Raw genomic sequence first — 21,360 nt, forward strand, 5'->3', positions numbered from 1 at the left:
AAAAAAAAAAAAAAAGAGAACTTGATGTCTTTGAAGTATATATTGTTTAACAGAGAACTTGTTTCTTTTTATCAAATGATTATATGATAGAGGATCTTAAATACACTGTAGATGTGATTGCAGATAAAATACAATTCAGGGTCATTTTTCCAGAGCTTTCTAGATGTGTAATCTTTGCTGCTTTCTTAAGAAACTAGAATGTACTATCAGACTAGAAAAAAAATTATATGAACTAATTAATATAGGCATAAAGAATGGCTGCTTCAATTGGTACTTATTTTCACTTCTAAATTGTAGTTACACTATGTATTGGTGTGGCTTAGCTATGTGCATGCGATTGCAGGTACCCACAGGCCAGGTTTATAGGATACTCCTGGAACTGGGCTGACAGGTGACTGGGAGCCACTGATACGTGTGCATGAACTTGGGTGCTCTGGAGCAGCACCTGCCCAGAACTACTGAGCCAGCTCTCTTGCTTGACACATACTTTTTAATAGAAATCTTTCTTACACATCTTACCATTATGTTATTTTGCCTCCTGTGTTTCCAGAGTGAACAATGAGTAACTGTAGCCTTAAATTCTAAACTTTTATTACTCATAAATATATTTACCATTTAGTTGAAATTTTTTGTTTTCACTAAGATTTAGTATCTCCAGCCACATAACTATTTATCATTTAGTTAGTAGAATGAAATGTTTCTTATTAGGCAAAGATAAATTGTTTTTTACTGTATCTTTTGATATTGTTCTGTCTTCCTTAAGGACTGGTGACCGAGTGCCACTCCACTGTGTTGACAGACATCCAGACCAGCAGCATGTTGTAGCTACTGGTGGCCAGGATGGAATGTTGAGTATTTGGGATGTCAGACAAGGTACCATGCCTGTGTCATTACTGAAGGCTCATGAGGCTGAAAGTAAGTATTGTGGGACACAAAGTTTGCATTGAGTGAGTTACTCATGGGCACGAAGTGATTCGTACGGATCATTTCACATCAGCGCTTTTAATAGCTGGCCCGTATAAGCTAGATAATCTCTTCCTCTGTTTAAGCCCTTAATGTTCGTTCATATCTACAACTGCAGTAACTACTACACGTTCATCTTACTGAGCTGATGGCCTTAGGTTTTTTGTTTTGTGTTTTCTTTTTTCTCAAAACTAGAACCTATGGACCAAACTGCCATACTTCATGTTGTCAGGTTACTGACTGTTCTGTAAAAAATTATCACTTAATATTTGCTAATTTATGAATTCATTAATTTTGTGCGGTTTTGAGATAGGATCTTACTTTGTAGTCCAGGTAAGCCTGGATTTTACTGTATACCAAACTAGACTTGACTTTACCAGTCCTCCTGCCTTAGCTTCCTATGTGCTGAGGTTACAGGCATGAGCCACCACTCTTTGATAAAATATATTCCCATTCCCTATTACTGGGGAATGAGCCAGGACCTTAGGGTGTACTCTGTCCCTGAGCTATATCACAAGGTCCAACTGACCTTTTTGTTTGATATTCCTTTTTAGAAAGACTCTTTGTAGCCGGGCGTGGTGGCGCACGCCTTTAATCCCAGCACTCGGGAGGCGGAGGCAGGCGGATTTCTGAGTTCGAGGCCAGCCTNAAATTAAAAAAAAAAAAATTACTCCTTCAAACTCATTGTATGCCCCTTAAGAGAATAAACCACAAAAGTTTAGATGCCTTTTACAGTACTCTACAGGACAGCCAAGGCTACACAGAAAAACCCCGTCTCGAAAAAAAAAAAAAAAAAAAAAAAAAAAAAAAGAAAGACTCTTTGTTTATCATTTCATTATTTTAAAAAAATATATTATTAATATAACTATCCATGTTCTATTCCCAACACCTACATGGTGGCTCCCCACTGTTGATGATGACTGACACCCTCTTCTGGCCTTTACTCAAATAGAAATACAAGAAAGCAAACATCAGACCAGTACTGCCACATGACCTGGTTTATGAGATGTTCATCCAGGAAGGTGTGGTCCCAGCAGCTAGGTCACAGAGGCAGGAGGACTAAGAGTTCAAGGCCAACCTGTGTCACAGCTGCTGGGATCACACGAGAAGATAAAAACTGAGAGTCTTATTCCTGTGCAGATGAGCTGGGTACCTATACACTTTAAGTCTGTTGAAAATCAAAGGCTTCAAAAGAGATGCCTATCTCGAAAAACAACAACAAAACAAAAAAATGTAAAGAGATGCAGAATATAAGTGAAGTTAGATAAGGGCCACTACTTGTGGGTAGGCCATAAAGTAACCTCTGTGGATTACAAAATTGATTTCCTTCTGTCTTTTAGTGTGGGAGGTTCACTTCCACCCATCCAACCCAGATCATCTGTTTACGTGTTCTGAAGATGGGTCTCTCTGGCATTGGGATGCCTCCACAAATGCACCTGAAAAGTCTTCTCTCTTTCACCAAGGTAAAGGTGCTTGTGTGCTGCTTTCGGATATTTTAAATGTTGACTCAGAATCTTGCTGTGTAGACCAGGTTTGGCCTCAAAGTCAAAGAGATTTACCTGCCTCTGCCTAGGAATGTTTTGCCTGCGTGTATGTGGGTATACCACATCTGTACAGTGACCACAGACACCATCTCTAGCTTGAACATTCTCTGGAGTTAAGAACGCTGACCATAGTGGAATAAGACAGGAAATAATTGGGCAGAATACACAAAATTATTGTGTAGAAGAGTAAGCAGACCAGATGGATAAAGAAAAAGGGCAAGATAGGCCTAGGGAGAGTGTAGTCTCAGCAGTTGAGAGCTGCAGTAAGGCCATTCTAAGCTCTATACAGAGTTTAAGGCCAGCCAGGGCTACATGAGAGGGGAGGAGGGGCTTGAGAGTTGGTTCAACAGTTAAGAAGAGCACTGGCTGCTCCTCTAAAGGACCCTGTTTCAGTTCACACTATCAGCATGATAAGTCACAACCATCTGTAATTCCAGTTTTAGGGGATCCAATGCCTTCCTCCAGTCTCCATGCACCAGGCACACACATGAAATAGTCATGCATGCAGGCAAAACACCCACACATACAAAATAAAACAACCAAGGGGGAATGCAAAAGGAAAGACTCATTTTATTTTTAATTATGTTTTTTGCATGTTTATATTCGTCAATGTGTATATGAGTGTAGTTGGCAGCTGAGGCCACATCAGATCTCCTGAAGCTGGAGTTACAGGTGGTTGTAAGTCATCTGTCTGTCTTGGGTACTGGGAACTGAACCCAGGTCCTTTGTAAGAATAGCATGTGTTCTCAACAACTAAGCCATCTCTTGGGTCCTGGAAGTTCATTCACATGAACTAGGAACTAGGAACTCTTTATGGAGTCCTGGCTGTCCTGGAACTCACTAGGTAGCCCAGGCTGACATTGTACTCAAAGGTCCTCTACCTCCCAAGTGAGGAACTTGTATCTCTGTACATTTTGGGTTCTTCTTTCCTTACTTTTGGTTGTTTATGGTACCTCTCTTTCCGTTAAACTTTCCATTAAAACAATAAGCAAAGATGAAGAACACTAAATTTCTGCTTTTCCTCAAGACTACAAATTTGGTATCCATATTCTCCATTCAAATGTTGAGTATTTACTGGCACTGAGTAAGGATGACTTTCAGTAGGTGAAGGCACTGCTACCAAACTTGACAACTGAGTTTGATTGGCAGGACTCACGTGGTGGAGGAGAGAACTGATTCCTACAGGACACCTTCTGACCTCCACATGTGTGCTGTGGCTGTGTGTATTGTGCATGCACACACAATAAATAGGTGTAATAAAAAATTTAAGGGCTGGTGAGATGGCTCAGTGGGTAAGAGCACCCGACTGCTCTTCCGAAGGCCCGGAGTTCAAATCCCAGCAACCACATGGTGGCTCACAACCATCTGTAATGAGATCTGACTCCATCTTCTAGAGTGTCTGAAGACAGCTACAGTGTACTTACATATAATAAATAAATAAATAAATAAATAAATCTTTAAAAAACAATTTAAGATGGCCTGATAAAAACTGAATGTGGTAGTGCATGCCTTTAACCCAGCACTTGGGAGGCAGAGGCATTTCAAAGAACAAAACAAAAAAAGATGACATGACAATAGAATTCTTTTCATTATCTGTGCTTATTCACGCCCTTCCCACTGCAGCCTGCTTCAACAGTAAATTAAGTTGATTTTGAAATATCAATAGCAGCTTTATACTTAGTGGTACAGAGTCAGCCTTGTGGTTTGAATGAGAATATGAATGAGCCCATAGGCTAATATTTGAATGATTGGTCCCCATTTGGTAGAACTGTTTGGAAGGGTTAGGAGGTGTGGCCTTGTGGGAAGGGGTGGGGCTCACAGGTTTCCAAAGCCAAGGCCATTCTCAAGTTTCTCGGTCTCCAGTCTGGATCAGGACATAAACTCTGAGCTGCTGCTCCAGGGCCTGACTGCTGTCCTGCCCCCTCATGGACTCTAAGCACTAGGAGCCGAGCCCCAGTAAGCATTTGCCATTATAAACTGCCTTGGACATGGTGTCTCGTGAGACAGTCCTAACACTTCTTTCCTTCTCTTTTCTTCTCACAGGAGGAAGAAGTAGTACTTTCCTGTCGCACAGCATAAGTAACCAGGCCGGTGTTCACCAGTCTCTAGTAAGTTCCTGGCTCAGCACAGACCCTGCCAAAGACCGAATTGAAATCACAAGCTTGCTTCCCAGCAGGACTCTGTCTGTAAACAGTTTGGATGTTTTAGGTCCCTGTCTTGTTTGTGGAACTGATGCAGAAGCCATTTATGTTACCAGACAACTATTTTCATGAAAGTGAAAAAACCTAGTTATCAATCTCAACATCTGTGCAAAATTTTATCACCAGAAAGTGGCATTTGTAAGGAAACAATAAACTGTTTGTTAATGTCAGTGCCCAGTGTTGGCTTGTTGCTTGCTTCCTCCCCCAACACTTATTAGAATCTGATCAATGACTGATGACAAAAAATCTTGAGAGCATCAGAGGGTTCCACCAGTGCTGTTTAATACATGCCTTCATTTAACTTAACACTTCTACAAAATAAGCAACAGTGTAGAATCCAAGTAGAATTTTGTGAATTAAAACCAACCATATAGCCAGGGGCTAGAGATAGCTCAGTGGTTATTAAGAGCACTTGCTACTTAGCCTAGGTAGACCTTAATTTAATCAGCACTTGGAAGGCAGAGGTAAGTAGGTGGATCTCTGAGTTCAAGGCCAGCCTCTGGTCTGGAGCAAAGTCCCAATGCAGCAAGAGCTACACAGAGAAACCCTTTCTGGAAAAACAAAAACAACACAAAAGAAAAGCACCCGCTAGTCTTGCAGAAGACCCAGGTTCAGTCCCCAGCATCCACATGGTGACTCAGCCATCTGTACCTCTAGCTCCTGGGGATCTGACATCCTCCTTTGACCTTCGCAGGCACCCGGCACCCGTGGCGCACACATTCAAAAAACACTCCAGAAAAAATGAAAATACTAAAAACACAAAACGAGCCAACAGGAAACAGGTATATGGTAGGATGCTGTGCACACAGGGCGGTATGAGATTCAACTATTTCAAGGATGGCAAATGTTGGCTTTGCCTCTTGAAAACTACCTAGATCATATACCAAGATTCCCCAGCTTTTCAATGCATCCTTCAATGCATTTATTTCCAAAAACAAATGTTTTCACATCAATGCTTGTGAACAATATACATTCTAGAATTATGATAGTTTTCTAATATCTAAGAATGACCTAATATAAAAAGTATTCCAAAGGTAATTCTGATTTTTAAAAGTTGAAAGTATTACAAAATAACTGCATCTCATCATTGCAAAGTTGGTAATGCTGGTGCTCTCCCAGACTTAACTCCAGGTTGGAGGTCTGAGTTTAGGCTCTGGCCTGGCCTCCACTCCTCTGCTTCTTTCCCAAGGGTCTTTTCACTCCACCCTGGCTTGAAGCAGTGACTTAGCCTTCTCAAGAAGCAGCTCCAGCTCCGTGTGCTTAAAATATTTTTAATGGTTCAAATTAGCAGACATAGTCCATTGAATTATATGTCTCTTAAAATTGTACCTACCTACCAAAGCACAAGGTAGGGACCTTGGTCTGTAGGATGATGATCCCAACAGCATAGTGGGGCTGAAGCCACATTAGGGATTTTACTATGACAACAGAGCTAAAGCAGTGGCAGTAACTACATTAAAATATTTCCTTGTCATCTAAATTTGACCATCAGAGGTTTTCATAGTTGAACTTTTGGATACAGTATCTCAGAAAAAAAGCAGAACTGAGCTTCATGGAGCAGACTTGTTATCACAGCTACCTTGAAGACTGAGGCTGAAGGATCACAAGTTCAAAGCCAGTCCAGATAACAGTGAGGCCCAGTGGCAATGAAAACTATAAAATGTTCTGAGGATACAGCTCAGTGGTAGAGCACTGGCATAGCATGGTTCAATTCCTGGTTACACTGGGATGTCAACGTTCTGACTTTTTTGGTCTAGGACAAAATAGAGTATCTGAAAAATAATAATAATAATTGCATGTATTACCCACCAGCAAAACTGGGGACTGTGTTTATATTTACAGGGGATAGACAGCCCAGTGTTGGTTAGCACCATTTAGATTCTCAGCACTAGGAAAGGTGGAGTGAGGTAGGAGAATGGGAGTTTTGGCCCACCCGGTGCGGCCTAGAGATCCTCTACCTGGACCTAATCCCCCGCAAAAGAGAACAATGCATTAAAAGACCAAAGTCAGTGATGCATCCCGAACAGCAGATTCAATTTCAAGAGAAACTGAACTTCTGACAGCGGCCCCGTTACTCGTTATGGCTACAATGACCTCTCCTGCAGATCCGCTGGACCGAACTCTGCAAATCCACAGGTCCAGTTTTAAGAACACTCCATCTGGCTTGTTCCAAAACCACATTCGCTCCCAGCTCTGGAAGACTCGAGTTTTATTCAAGCCCTAGACATCTTGCCTCGTGACGTCCGCGGTCTCGGAGCGCCGTTCACCGCCCTTTCCTGGTGCGATCCACGCTCGCCGCGACGCGCCCGCGTCTCCGTGCAGAGCCAGAACCTGGTAGTACAGACTCCACTCTCTGGGCTACACTCACCCCAGCTCAGGGAAGCGGGCGAGCGAGTGAGTCTCGGTCGGGAGGCCACAAACGGAGCGCTAGCTCCGGGGCCCAGCGGGGCGGCCTGAAGCCCCCAGTCCTCGGCCCCCGCGCAAGCGACGCCGGGAAATGCCCACATCCGGGAAACCCGCGGCGGACGGCGGCGGCGGCGGCGGCGACACGGAGTGGAAGGCAAAATGGCGGCGGCAGCGATGGCCTGGTGCTGAGGGGAGAGCCAGGTCCTCGCGACCCCGCGTCGGGCCGCGCTGGCCGGCCGCAGCCCCCCGGCGTCTGTCCCCGCCCTGCCCCATCCCGAACCCGGAGCGACGCTAGGGGCCCTGGGGGACGGGCTCCGGGCCGCCGCGGCGCCGGCCCTCGGGCCCGCAGCGGCTGTCCAGAAGCCTCACCGTCCCCTGCAGGTAGGTCGGGAGCCGGCGCCGCGGGTGGGGCTCGCGCTCCTCTGGAGTCCCTGTCGGCGGGGCGGTGGCCGGCCGGGCCCACGCCCATCCCCGCTGGCGGGGGTCCAGGGGCCGCTGTGGCCAGGCGGGCTGAGCCGGCCGGGTCCGGGCCTGACTGGGCTGATTGCGCTGACCCGAGCCGAGCCCTGCCCTGGGGAAGCGGAGGTTGGCCGCACCCGGCGCCGCAGGGAGAGCCCGGGGGCACTGAGGCCTCCGAGGTGCGAGCTGGCCTGGGAAGAGCGGGCGGGGGCTCGGGACGACAGCCACCCCTCCCCGCTTTAGAGGGGAGAGAAGCGAAAGGTGGTTTTTTTCACGCAAGATTGCACCAAACCGGCCTCACTTCTTTGGCCTCGCAGCGGGCCTCCCGGCGGGGTCCACCTTTGAAGCAGTCCTGGGAACCTCTCCAGCTCGCTGCAATTTGTTAGCTCACCGCTTAGTGGCAGGGGGTGGGAGAGACGTGTCACTTGTTCGGGTGCTTTTTAAGTACTGGAAAACGAAGGAAAGACAGTTAGGGAGGATTGTTTATTGTCGAAGCGAAGGAAAGAATAGCTCTCCGATGACTTATGCCAGTTCTCCGACTAATGCAGTTGAAAAATCATTTTTCTAAGGGCGTTGTCTCCGTTTGTAAATATGACTTTTTAAAATATGTGTATTCTCTAGAAGTTACAAGTCAGATGAGCAGTAAGTACAGTCTCACACAATATGGTATCACTCAAGGTTTGGAAATTAGCCCAAATGCCTGGCATGCAGGTTGTCAGAAGTTTATGGATTATTTATTGAAGGTTATTATACTTTTCTTAAGACAGGGTCTCACAATGTATTCCTTAGCCTGGGACTCAATATGTAGACCATGCTGACCTGGAACTCAAAAGGATCTGCCCGCCTCTGGGGTTGGGCTGTGAGCCACCATGCCCCGCTAATGTTAAGGTTTTTAGTCCTTTAAAATCAATTTTTCTCCATGAGGTATGGCTCTCTTCTAAGATATCTTCAGTTTTTATTACCTTAACTAAAGTTTTCTCTTACCTAGTGAGTAGTCAGGTAGGTAATATGGTTGAGGTGATTCTCCAAGGCAGGCAGACAGGCAGACAGACAGGCGGACAGGCAGGCAGGCGAGGAATCCGTGTTTCTCTTATAGGCTGTTATTGCAAGAAACTAGATAGTGGCACAGGCTGGGAAAGGCGCTCTCTTTCTCTGCCTGATTATTGATTATGACTTGAGACTCTTCACAGAAGTCATTTTGTTCTCCTAAGCTGTGTGTATGATATTTGGCTTTATTTTCATCATTTAAGTTTCTGTTTTTCATGCTAGTCTTTGTTCTATATACATATAATCTTGAGAGGTTCCTACTGTAATTATTTATTTCATTTAGATGTGATATTTACATGACTTTTGTATACCACAAAAGTTTAGTGATACATACTATCAAGTAGAAATGACAATTATTCAGTATCAATATAAAAATGTAAGTGATAGTTTCCATTTGTTCTTCTCATACTGAGCACTGTATGTAGGTAGGGCCTTATAGGAAGCCTAGCTCTACTCCACCCTTTTTTCTTTGAGACAGGTCTCACTAAGTTGCCATTTCACTCAGCAGTTTTCACTTTGTTATTTGTTTTTGAGACAGGGTCTTTGTGGCCCAGGCTGGCCTAGAATTTCCTTTGTACCTGAGGGTGGCCATTAATTTATTCCCCTGAGATTACAATCACGTACCACCAAGCCCAGTTGTAGGTGGGGCTGGGTATCCAGCCCTTGGCTGTGTGCAGCCCAGCAGTGCTCTGCAAACCAACCTACGCCCCCAGCCCCAGTTTTCACTTCGGCTCCTTCCTCCTTATGTATTTTCTGGGTCTTACCTACATGTATGTTGTGCACCATGTGTGTGCCTAGTGCCACTGAAGTCAGAAGAGGAGTTGGAGCCTCTGTGACTCGGGTTACAGAGAATTATGATCTGCTGATATGGGTGTTGGGATTCAACGTCCTCCTGAAGATCATCTAGTGCTCTTAACCACTGAGAGCCATCTTGATCAGTTAATTCCTGTAAAGTAATTGGGAGAAAATGTCAGTGGACAGATGTGTCACTGTTGCCCTCTTAGCACTTAAGACTGCTACTAGGGAACAATACATTCTATCTGTTAAAAAAAAATTTATTTATTTATTATATATAAGCACACTGTCTTCAGGCACAGCAGAAGAGGGCATCAGATCTCATAGAGGGGTGTGAGCCACCATGTGGTTGCTGGGATTTGAACTCAGGACCTCTGAAAGAACAGTCAGTGCTCTTAACCACTGAGCCATCTCTCTAGCCCAATACATTCTATCTTTATTCACCAAGTATTTTAGCGGGTTATCTTTATAAACTTAATCCAGCCCAAAGTACAATTTTGTTCTTGTTGTTTCTGAGACTGGTTCTTCCTGCAATAGCCCAACTAGTTCTGTAACTCACTGTACATTAGGCTGTCCTTGAACTCACAGGCATCCTCCTGCCTCAACCTGTGGAGTTCTGGGATTAAAGGTGTATTGTAAAGCTTTAAAATCTTACTGTGTAGTTGTACCAGTTTGTCGTTGTTGTTCTTTTTGTTTCTGTTTAATACATTTTTTGAAGAAGGTTTTTTTTTTTTCATTCTTTTTTTAAATGGAAGCTTTATTTCAATCTATAGCACTTTAAGTGTCCTGTCAAGGTTGAGTGTAATCTAGAAAGCTTAAAACATTGGTGTGATGAAAATGCCCTGTGCTAGGTTAGAGTATGCGGAATCCATTCTAGCAGTACGTCTAGCTGCCTACAAGATAACCTTATGCAAGGCATTTTACTTCTAGATCTATTTCTTTGTTCATTAAAAGAAACACTCAAGACATCAAATCCTCTGAATCTGTGAGCTAGGAAAAATAAGAATATAACAAAAGCAGACATTCCGTTTGAGTCATGTAAAATATGTCTTGTGTTCAGGTAATAAGTAGCTCCTGAAGAGATTTTCTGTTAGGGGAGGTATTTAAATGAAGCCTTGAACGTTGAGTATAATTTTTACAAAAAATATGGCATAGGCTCTCTTAGGAACACGAAAAGTAAGTCATTAAAGTAGAAAATCTGGCTTGGTTAGGATGTGAAGTACAAGTGCAGAGATAGAAGTATAGACCTGGGGGCTGGAGAGATGGCTCAGTGGTTAAGAGCACCGACTGCTCTTCTGAAGGCCCTGAGTTCAAATCCCAGCAACCACATGGTGGCTCACAACCATCCGTAATGAGATCTGACGCCCTCTTCTGGTGCATCTGGAGACAGCTAAAATGTACTTAGATAGAATAATAAATAAATCTAAAAAACAAAAGAAGAAGAAGTATAGACCTGAAATACAAAGGTAAGAGGAAGGCTGCCAATTTTCAGGACTCTTCCCTGCTGAAGGGAGCCTGTCTGGTGCTTGTTGACAACTTACGATTGAACTTACTTGATGTTCATAACAACCTTGAGATAGATCCAGTTTTTGCACATATTTGAAGATGAAAAACAGGCACAGAAGCTAAGTAGCTTGCCCAGAGTCACACAGCTAGTCATTTGAAAAGTGGAGAGTCATACTGGAGACGAAAACAGGCAGATCTCTTCGGCATAGGAAGCTCTAGGCCAGCCAGGGCTACACAGAGACCCTGGAGTAGGGGAGGGGGTGGTGTCAGGGTTAGGGTTAGGGTGGAAAGGCTAAACTTTCTTCCTGGGAGTGTGCTGTTGAAAGAGCCCATGAAGGAAGGAGTCATTTATAGTTATGGAATAGGAAAATAACCTGATTGAATTGTTGATTATAAATTCTATTCTGGCACCATTGTTCCTTGAGCTAATGCAGTTAGGCTATTTTGCCTTGAGTTCTTTTTAGGATTCTCTTTGCCTATCATATCATAGTAATAAAGATTATTGAGACTTGATATTACCTGCATTAGCTATACTTTGTTGAAGGGGTTGTAAACCTGTATACTTTCCTAAAAGATAAGCTTACATTTCCAGAATTTTATTAACTATTTTTTTTTGTGGTTTTGTAGATCAAATCTGGGGTTCTGAGCATGCTAGACAATTGCTCTACTATTGAGGTATATTGTCAGTCCAGTGCCCTGATTTTAAATGTGTTTCTTTTCATAAACATATATATGTAGTGTTGTTTGTTTTTGCAGTGCTGGGTCTAGAACCCAGGACCTCTCATATGCTAAGCATTTTTCCACTGAACGACACCGACAGCCATTAGTTCTTTGACTCAGCAATTCTGCTTCTCAGAATTTACCTTAAGGAGTACTCAGCACTGTGTGCACAAAATGCTTATTGCAGGATTGGTGGAGGTGATTTCTTTTGTTTGAGGCATGATCTTGCCGTGTAACTCAGGCTGGCCTAGAACTCATGCTCCTATTTCCTTCAGCTTTCTAGTTCTGTGTCTGTCTGGCTTGTAGTATATTTTTATTAACTGACTTTGTTGTATGTATGTAAACTATAAAGCATAATTAATGAGCATCCATTGACTTCCCCCATTCTGAGAACTAGAATAGTCATGTAATTGAGGCTGCCAGTCTTACATAGATAGCATGGACTTATCTTGAACTTACTATGTAGCTAAGGATGTCCTTGGACTTGTATTACAGGTGTGCACTATTCTACTTGCTTTATATGATGCTAGGGATTTAAATCCAGGGCTAGATGCTTGCTAGACAAGCACTTCACCAACTATTACTTCATTTTATTTTTTAAGGCAGGGTCTCATTTCGTCTGGCCCTACTTATCCTACGTAGCCAAAGTTAACCTTGAATTTCTGATCCTGTTGTCTCTATCTCCCAGGTGCTAGGTACTAGGATTTCAGAACAAAGTACCATCACATCCAGTTTAATCTAGTGCTGGAGAGAGAACCTAGGCCTTTTCTAGGCCAGCATTCTACTAGTTGATATCGCCACCCCATTTGTTTTATTTTGAGACAGGTTCTCTGTAGCTCAGATTGGTCTAGATCTCAGGAGAGATCATAAACACAAGTTATATGAGGGCATCACCTGGCATAGTAGTGGAGCTTTTGTTTGCTTATTTTGCATTTATTTGTGTGCTCTTGCTACAGGCAAATGTGGAGATTAGAGGACAACTTGTGGGAGCTGGTTCTACCCCAGGGGTTCTAGGGGTTGAACTCAGCTCTTTAGATGTGGTGGCAAGCACCATTTCTGCGGAGACATCATGCTTGGCCCTTGGCATAAACTTTGGTTTTAATAAGTGCCACATCCTTGCACAGCTTGGGTCCAGGAACCCCACTAAAGGGTGATGAGGGGCCAGTGAGGGAATTAGAAAGGATGCGCACTGAGTCACAGAAATCTGACATTTGGTGGTCTGGGCTCTCCGAGAAGCTGAAGTACCCCCAGAAGCTCAGTGTTTGTTTATTATATACAGTTGAATAGGAGTCGGATTTGTGGTATACAACTGAACAAGAAGACAGGTTTAGCCAATCTTAAAAGCAGCACCTATAGGGGAGGGGAGCATCCTTCAGGCTGTAAACATTTCTGGGGTGGGGCTGGGGCCCATGGTGGACATTTTTCTGTGCACACTGTCAACATGATACACAAACCCAAGGGATGCTTTACCCCATCCCTCTGAGCCTCATCTAGGGAAAGTGTTACCACACCTACATGTTTGGGGCATTGGTCCTTCACATGGCAGTGCCCATGTCAACAGCACATATCCACTCAGGACTTCACTTAATCCCTACCAAGTATACTCTAGTGATAAGCATGCTAAATACAGAACCCAATAACATAGCCTTTTCTCTTTATTGCCGAATAGTACATACTGAACATAATTGTGTGTCATCATTTTGTACAGTTGTCAGCACAGTAGTGTGTTTACATTATCACCACAGACGAGACTGATGCGTGGTGAGATGGCATCACCTGGTGATAGGGGTTTTGTTTTTTAGCATTAGGAGTACTGTCTTAGACACTGCCTTTTGTTGGTTGAAAGATCAATATATGGTATATGACATTATCAATTAGCCAATAGCTGTGGATATGATCTTCTAAGAGTCTCTTCTAATCTTTCCATAGGACTATAAGGTAAGGTTCTTTGTCATCTTGTTAGCTTTAACAAGCAGCAGATATTTTGTTTCTGACAGGGTATTATGTAGACCAGGCTGGGTCAGAATTGGGAATGGTGCTGCAGCCTCCCAGCTGTGGGGTTACGGGTATGCCCCACAATGCCTGGTACCAAACTGTGGCTTGTTGAAATATTTTGTAACTATGAAACAGTTCTCTGTTTTCCTAGCCTCCAGCATTACCTTATAATCAGATAACAAATATACAAACAACAGTGGCAGGGTTATATAGAATACTAGGATTCTAACTACTGTAGCTGGAGGTTCAAGCTGACCTCCAGTCTCCGCTCCCTAAGAGCTGGGCTTCCCGCTGAGAGCCACCATGCATATCTTAGCTTCTTTAATTTTTGAGCCTACTTCTAATGCAGAGCCAGTTTTTAAGAGTCAGGTATACTCCTCAAGCTAACCACACAAGAAGCCTACTTTTAACTAGCCTCTTCCTCTTGCTAATGACTTACAATTAGAGTTTACCTAAAGCCGCCTGCCCAGCGTGGTGGCGCACTTGGGAGGCAGGGGCAGGCGGATTTCTGAGTTCGAGGCCAGCCAGGGCTACACATAGAAACCCTGTCTCAAACAAACAAACAAACAAACAAACACCAACAAAAAAAAGAGTTTACCTTAAGTCTTCTTGTATTTAAAAATAGATTTATTGCCGGGCGTGGTGGCGCACGCCTTTAATCCCAGCACTCGGGAGGCAGAGGCAGGCGGATTTCTGAGTTCGAGGCCAGCCTGGTCTACAAAGTGAGTTCCAGGACAGCCAAGGCTACATAGAGAAACCCTGTCTCGAAAAACCAAAAAAAAAAAAAAAAAAAAAAAAAATAGATTTATTTTATGTGTAGGAGTGTTTTTCTTGCATAATATGTACATGCATAGAACCCAGAAAGGGTGTCAGAGCCCCTGGCACTGGAGTTAGGGATGGCTGTGAAGCACCATGTGGGTGCTGGGAACTGATGAAGCCCAGTCCTCTGAAAGAGCTGCAAGTGATGTTACCCACTGAGCCTTCTCTCCGCTCCCCTTCTTTTCCTCCTATGATTTTTTTTCATTCCTGATGCCTATTTATCTCTGTACAGTCATATTGGCTGACTCTCTCCTTATGGCAAGTTTTCAATAGTTTGTTCTTGTTCTTATTTAGGCAATCTTTATTTTCCACATTATTATTAATACTTGTGATACACTTTGATTTCTGATAACATACCTCAGATAAACAGAGGAGTTAAAATACATTATGGCTTACATTTTCAGAGGTCTTAGTCCAACTTAATAAGGACATGGCAAAACATTAAACATCATGACAGCTAGGAAGAGGTAGAGGTAGAGAGGGGCTGGGAACAGCTGCAGCTACAAGGACAAAGCTAGGTAACTGACTTCTTCCAGCTAAGCTCTACTGCCTTAAGTTTCTGGAACCTCCCAAAATAGAAGTCACCAGCTAGGCACATGGGCTTTAATGAGTGAGCCTCTAGAGGCGTTCCCCACTCCAGCCCCAGAGGCTTGTGTTTATTTCAAAATGCTGTATGTCCATAGTGTCTATAATTTTAACCTTTTTTTTTTTTAGGAAAAAAAACAAAAAACCCTCATCAGGAGATGGTGGAACAGGCCTTTAATCCCAGCACTTAGGAGCCAAAGGCAGGTTGATCTCTGAGTTTGAGGCCAGCCTGGTCTACAGAGCAAGTTCCAAAATGACCAGAGCTACACAGAGAAACTCTGTTTCAGGGGTGAGAGTTGGGAGAAAAAAACCAAAAAACCTAAAAGTCTCCTATGGTCTTTTTGGTACCCTTTATCTTCCCACCCCTCCCAGGTTCACCCCTTATCACTCAATAGGAGAGAAAAAAGAATTGAGGGGAGAGAGAGCTCTGAGTATAATTTCTTTCTTCTTATTTCCTACACACTACTACTAACAAACTGCAATCAACCTCCTGAACGACCAGAAACCCCACCTATGGGGCTCTAGCATTTATATAACCTCTGAAAAGTTTCCAGAATTCCAAGTGGCACAAAATCACAGAAACTATCTGCAGCTGGCAAAACCACACCTCTGCTAGAGCTCTCCTGGAACTTGCTCTGTAGACCAGGCTGGCCTCAAACTCAGAGATCTGCCTGCCTCTGCTTCCCAAATGCTAGGACTAAAGGTGTGCGCCACCACTGCCTGGCTCAGTGTTTTTAGTGCCAACTCATAACCATATCATTATTGTCTAAAACTACTTCCCTTTTCTAGCCAAACTACACCTTTTTTTTTTTTTTTTTTTTTTTTTTTATATTTTTTTTTTTTTTTTTTTTTTTTTTTTTCAAATTTTCTCATACTAAGTCTGGCCAAGGAAGCCAGCAATAACCAAGCCATAGTGTGAAATCCAGTGGGACTTTCTCCTGTAAACTGATGAATGCATCACCTTTCCATTCATTCCAACTGACATTGCTCAGGACACAGTCTGGGCCAGAATGCAGCCTGTTGACCGTCTGTTCAGTTCTCCGTCGAGTTCCTGTCCCTGTCTGAAATCTCGTGAGCACAGCCTTTCCTACCTGTGCTTCTCCTACTGTTCTGGTTTTGCCTTTGGGTCAGAGTCGCCCCTTGGGCTCTGTTTACATCACATGCCTACATCCTCAAAGATTTCTAAATTCTTCCTATAAGTCAGTACCGAAGGCTTCTGAACCATATGGTCATTCAGAGAAAGAACCCCCTTCTTTGATACTCATTTTGTTAGATTTTTTTTTAAAGAGTTATTTATTGTTATACATAAGTACACTGTAGCTGTCTTCAGACTCAGCAGAAGAGGGCGTCAGATCTCATTATGGGGGGTTGTGAGCCACCATGTGGTTGTTGGGATTTGAACTCAACCTTTGGAAGAGCAGTCAGTGCTCTTACCCACTGAGCCATCTTGCCAGCCCAGATTTTTATTTATTTATTTTAATTTAAGACTATTTTCACACAAATAAGCCTTTGTGTGTGCTTTATAACCCGGGTCGAAAAACAGTTCCTGAGTTTAAACACACTTGGTTACTTACAAAGCATATATGCTCTTCCAACATAAAAAGTAAGACCTCAAGAGTGTTACTAGCTACAAAGTGAGCCCCCAGTGTTTTTAGTCCCCTGAAGGGATGATTGCCTGGAGGCACCCGCAATATCAGGGTGGATCCTAAGGATCAAACTCAGTAATCAGTCTTGACAGCAAGCATCTTCACATGCTGAGACAGGTGACTGGCCCTCTCCAAATTGGTCACTGGGACAAATTACGTTGGATAAGTTAGGGGAGGAAAAATATGATGGTTCATAGTTTTGGAGGTTTTAATCCAGGATACATGACAGACCATCTCACATGACAGCCAGTAAGGAGGACAGAAAGGGATCTGGAACAAAATATAGCCCTCTACGGATGTTCCCCCATCCTTCTTCATTTAGGATGTACTTCCTAAAGTCCCTGGGACGTGTCATATTCAAGCTATAACAATATTGTCTTTTAGAAATAAAAATAAGGGGCTGGAGAGATGGCTCAGCAGTTAGGAGCACTGGCTGATCTTCCAGAGATCCTGAGTTCAATTCCCAGCAACCACATGGTGGCTCACAACCAGCTGTAATGGGATCCAATGCACTCTTCTGGTGTGTCTGAAGACCGCTACAGTGTATTCATGTAAATAAATATTTTAAAATCTTTAAAAAGAAAAGAAATCAAAATAAGAAAATGTTGATGGTTTAATCCAACAGAGGTTTCTGTCTTGCTCACATGTCTAATGGGAGCCAGTCATGTTTTATTCCCACTATTTCAAAATGAATCCTGTTAATATCCTTGAAGCAAGGAATGCACTCAAATTTTTAATTGCCTTAGTTCAAAACTGAGACATGTGACCCCTGTTCAAAAGACTTTTGTTGGAGTTGCCCAGGAAGACAGGAGGTACTGTGTGAATGCAACCTCTGCTGCAACGTATTTATTAAAAATAACTGGGGGCCATTGAAATGGCTCTTCCAGAAAAGGCATTTACTGCAAGCCTGAGCCTGGGTTATAACCCCAGGTTATAGATATTCCTACTCACATCCTGTAGTCTGGGGAGTAAACCCAATCATAGGTTTTGAATCTTGTGAAAAACTAATGTATAACCCTTTTAAAAGAACTAATACCCTTGTAAGTAAGTCTTAAACAGAAGTCTAATTTCCAAGATTTAAAGTCGGAGGAGGGAGTTGCTTAAGGTTCACTTAGTAATCCTTTATGATTGTATGAGCCTCACTTTCTAAAACACTTGTAAGGTCTGTTTATTTGTTTATCTCAAACGCTGCTAGTTAGAAATACTGGTTTTTGATTTTTGGTTTTTTTTGAGACAGGGTTTCTCTGTATAGCTCTGGCTGTCCTGGAACTTACTTTGTAGACCAGGCTGGCCTCGAACTCAGAAATCCTGCCTCTGCCTCCCAAGTGCTGAGATTAAAGGAATGCGCCACCACTGTCCGGCTAGAATATTGTAAATCCACTTTAGAAACTAGGAAATAGGCACAAAGAGGTGTAGTAACTTACCTTGGTCCTATAGTACTATGTCATGAAGTCTGAGCTAGTAACTCCCATAGCAGTGGGGTTTCCCTAATACAACGAACTGCTTCATTAATAACTCTAGCTGTGTATTTTCTTTCCTAGGTTAGTTACTTCCACTGTAAAGGATTTTAACATTCCTGGGACTTCCCCTTTCACCTTGGCTCAGAAGGAAGCTCCGAGTCTTTGAGTTAGCTCCTGAAGAAGTACTTTGCAGGGGCCACATATAGATGCTTTCATGAAGAGGGGTGAAAAGCCAGAAGGGTACAGACAGATGAGGCCTAAGACCTTTCCTGCCAGCAACTACCCTGGCAGCAGCCGACAGATGCTGCAGGAGATCCGAGAATCCCTGAGGAATTTATCAAAACCATCTGATGCTTCGAAGGCCGAGCATAACCTGAATAAGATGTCGACTGAAGATCCCAGGCAGGTGAGAAATCCACCCAAATTTGGCACACATCATAAAGCCTTGCAAGAAATTCGAAACTCTCTACTACCATTTGCAAATGAAACAAGTTCTTCCCGGAGCCCTTCAGAAGTTAATCCACAGATGTTTCAGGATTTGCAGGCTGCTGGCTTTGATGAGGTAAGAACTTTTAAAAACAAAAATAAAAACAAACAAACACCATCACAAATGGTTTTTCTTATTCTGTGAGGCAAACAACTTCAAGGAGAGCTCATAAGGGCGTTTCTTTTGAGAGGACTTAACTGTACATTTAAATGTGTGTGTTCCATTAACAAAGCATACTACTACAGTAATAATCTTACTAATTAGTATAACGGAATGGTTGTTATTTCTTTAGTTTCTTCTGTGCTATCCCCAAATCCTGGAGTTTCTGTTGGTGAGGTCATGAAACCAGAGTGGAGATGCAGTTGAGGGAGGCTGCAAGTGAGGATGGACGGACGGGCTTGGGCAAGTGAGGATGGACGGGCTTGGGCAAGTGAGGATGGACGGGCGGGCTTGGGCAAGTGAGGATGGACGGGCGGGCTTGGTCGCAGCCTGAGATATAGACACTGATCTCAGCTGGTGTTGAGAGTGAGAGCGCCATGGCTGTGAAGTCTAGATTCATCGTAGGGAGAGAGTGGCAGTAACTAAGAAGAATATTTATATCATTCAGATCTAGTTTTAAATTCCCCCAAACTATTACATTTTAGTTCAGGTTAAGAAAACCAAGTCCTAAGCCGGGCGTGGTGGCGCACGCCTTTAATCCCAGCACTCGGGAGGCAGAGGCAGGCGGATTTCTGAGTTCGAGGCCAGCCTGGTCTACAGAGTGAGTTCCAGGACAGCCAGGGCTACACAGAGAAACCCTGTCTCCAAAAACCAAAAAAAAAAAGAAAACCAAGTCCTTACTGTCTATTCCAGATCTTCTTGTGAAACTTTTTCATAACATAGTTAATCACATTTTGTTTATTAGTAAAATTTGTTTCTCATAGCAACATACTTTGTGATTATTTTAGATAAAAATAAGTTGTGTACAGACCATGGCTCACAGGTTAGGAGCATTGACTGCACTCGTGGAGGCCCCAAGTTCGATTCCTAGCACCTACATGGATGCTTACCACCATCTATATAACTCGAGTTTCAAGATTCCTTACCGTCTGGCCTCTCACTCAGGCAAATACTCACACTCACAGGTTCAGTGTTAAAATGCGCTCTGTAAGATGTAACTAATGGTAACTGGTCAGGAGCCACAGCCAGGCACAGTGACGCGTGCTAGCTCTGGGAGCACGTGAGCTAGGAGGATTGTAAGTTCTGGAAGAGCTGTGGGCTCTTGTAAAATAAAAAATAACTTACATACTTTTTAATTTCAAAAAAGGAAGGCTCAGGGCAGAGTTGCAGTCAGATCAAAACCAAACCAAAGCTCAGCAGTATAAAAACAGTCCAGTGCTTATTGTGTGAGATCCTACTCATGAGTCTCTGGGCTCCTGGGGCCTTGGCATGGCACTTCTCTAGCTCTGCCATCCACACTGCATGTAGCTTGTCCCCTAGGTTCAGGCTGGCCCCACTCCCCAGCAACTACTGTCCTTGGCAGTCATCCAGTTAACGCTGGCATCTTCAAAGTGTTTGGGTCTCCAGTGTAACTGGCTACATATTCTGGGCACTTTTCAGGGACTCTAACTCTGCTGCTTGGTGTCAAGCTTCAACTTCTCTCCATGTCCTCTTCAAATTCCTGGGGCTTCTACTTTAAGTAAAGCTGCACATTCACGACTGACCTTCCTGGCCTCTCACAGTACAAAGCCTCAGCTACTCCAACACACCTTCAACACTAACACCACCTGGGAAACTCACACATTGCCGAGTTTGGCTCTTAGCACAAGGTCAGTCCTTGGCTCCCTGTGGACCACAGGTTCTGTGTACTTATCCCGAGGAAGCACTCCCTAGAATAGTTTCCCTCAGTGATGCTGGTCTTTTCTTAATCACAGATATTTTAAGTCCCAGCATTATCTTCCAGGTCACCATGGCAGTTCATAAGCTATGACGAGCTTTTCTCCATGGCTCATCTTACCCAGAATTCCAGTCTTTCTATAGTCCTCCCTAAGATTGAGGGGTAAGACTTGGTCAGATCTTGTCTCAGCAATATCCCATGAACCTGGTGCCAGTTTTCTGTTTTAGTTGTGGTTTCTTTTGCTATGATAAAACATCATAACTGAAAAAGCAATCTGGAGAGAAAAGGACTCATTTCACCCTAACATTTATAAGTCTACCACTCAGAAAGCGGAGGCAGGAGCTCAGAGCAGGAACTGGAGGTAGGAGTGGAGCAGAAGTTGTGAATGACTGCTGCTTTCTGACTTGCTCCTCAGAGCTGTCTCAGCTTGCTTTCTTAGAGCACTCAGGATCCCCTCACCTGTCCAACGTAGCATCTTAGAGTGAGCTAGGCCCTCTCCCGTGAGTGGATGAAATGCTGCTACCGCAGGCCAGTCTACTGGGGCATTTTCCAATTGAGCTTCCCCTCTTCCTGAATGACTCTGCTTTGTGTCAAGTTGACATAAAACTAGGCAACATAGTTGGTTGGTTGGTTGGTTGGTTGGTTGGTTGGTTGGTTTTTGTCTGGTTTTTATAACAGGGTCGTATTGTATAGCTTAGATTAGTGTGGAACTCTGTCTAGTTGAGCTTCAACTCAGCTTCACCATTCCCCTGCCTCAGCCTCCCAAATAATGGGATTATAGGTTTATGCTATTATGCCCAATCTTCTCTTCTCCTCCCCTCCCCTCCCCTCCCTTCCCCTCCCCTCCCTTC

General features: G+C 43.6%; 4 protein-coding genes across 5 annotated transcripts in view; 2 read left to right on the forward strand and 2 right to left on the reverse strand.

The window, feature by feature from the left end:
* Positions 1-4,878, forward strand: part of Nup43 (nucleoporin 43) — an 11,886-nt gene extending 7,008 nt beyond the window's left edge. Inside the window, exons 6-8 of the mRNA XM_021173624.1 lie at positions 764-915; positions 2,304-2,426; positions 4,551-4,878. Of these exons, the coding sequence (XP_021029283.1) occupies positions 764-915; positions 2,304-2,426; positions 4,551-4,780 (505 nt within the window). The 3' untranslated portion in view covers positions 4,781-4,878. The remainder of the gene's footprint in view (positions 1-763; positions 916-2,303; positions 2,427-4,550) is intronic.
* The window catches only part of Pcmt1 (protein-L-isoaspartate (D-aspartate) O-methyltransferase), a 48,272-nt gene extending 41,107 nt beyond the window's left edge, over positions 1-7,165 (reverse strand). Inside the window, exon 1 of one of the 2 annotated variants that reach the window (XM_029482903.1) lies at positions 7,077-7,165. The gene's annotated coding sequence lies outside the window, so the exon portion shown is untranslated. Of the gene's footprint in view, positions 1-6,941; positions 7,008-7,076 lie in introns of those variants that run through there. The other variant, XM_029482905.1, reaches the window with a different exon arrangement.
* Positions 5,964-11,012, reverse strand: LOC115032147 (serine/arginine repetitive matrix protein 2-like). The gene is made up of 3 exons (XM_029482622.1): positions 10,969-11,012; positions 7,484-7,810; positions 5,964-7,378 (listed from the first exon to the last, which is right to left on the reverse strand). The coding sequence occupies exons 1-3, from the start codon at positions 11,010-11,012 to the stop codon at positions 6,922-6,924; spliced, it is 828 nt and encodes a 275-aa protein (XP_029338482.1). The 3' UTR covers positions 5,964-6,921.
* The window catches only part of Lats1 (large tumor suppressor kinase 1), a 32,685-nt gene continuing 18,579 nt past the window's right edge, over positions 7,255-21,360 (forward strand). The window contains exons 1-2 of the mRNA XM_021175019.2: positions 7,255-7,495; positions 18,228-18,708. Coding sequence (XP_021030678.1) covers positions 18,361-18,708 — 348 coding nt within the window. The 5' untranslated portion in view covers positions 7,255-7,495; positions 18,228-18,360. The remainder of the gene's footprint in view (positions 7,496-18,227; positions 18,709-21,360) is intronic.

Source organism: Mus caroli, chromosome 10, assembly GCF_900094665.2.
Source record: "Mus caroli chromosome 10, CAROLI_EIJ_v1.1, whole genome shotgun sequence".
NCBI classification, from domain to species: domain Eukaryota; kingdom Metazoa; phylum Chordata; class Mammalia; order Rodentia; family Muridae; genus Mus; species Mus caroli.

Coding starts and splice junctions, on each gene's coding strand:
- LOC115032147 (XM_029482622.1), bottom strand. CDS start 11,012: ATGTGCAAAAACTGGATCTATCTCAAGGTTGTTATGAACATCAA. Junction 7,811..10,968: donor AAGGTTGTTATGAACATCAA/GTAAGTTCAATC, acceptor TCCCCTCTAAAG/CGGGGAGGGGTGGCTGTCGT. Junction 7,379..7,483: donor CGACCTACCTGCAGGGGACG/GTGAGGCTTCTG, acceptor GGGATGGGGCAG/GGCGGGGACAGACGCCGGGG.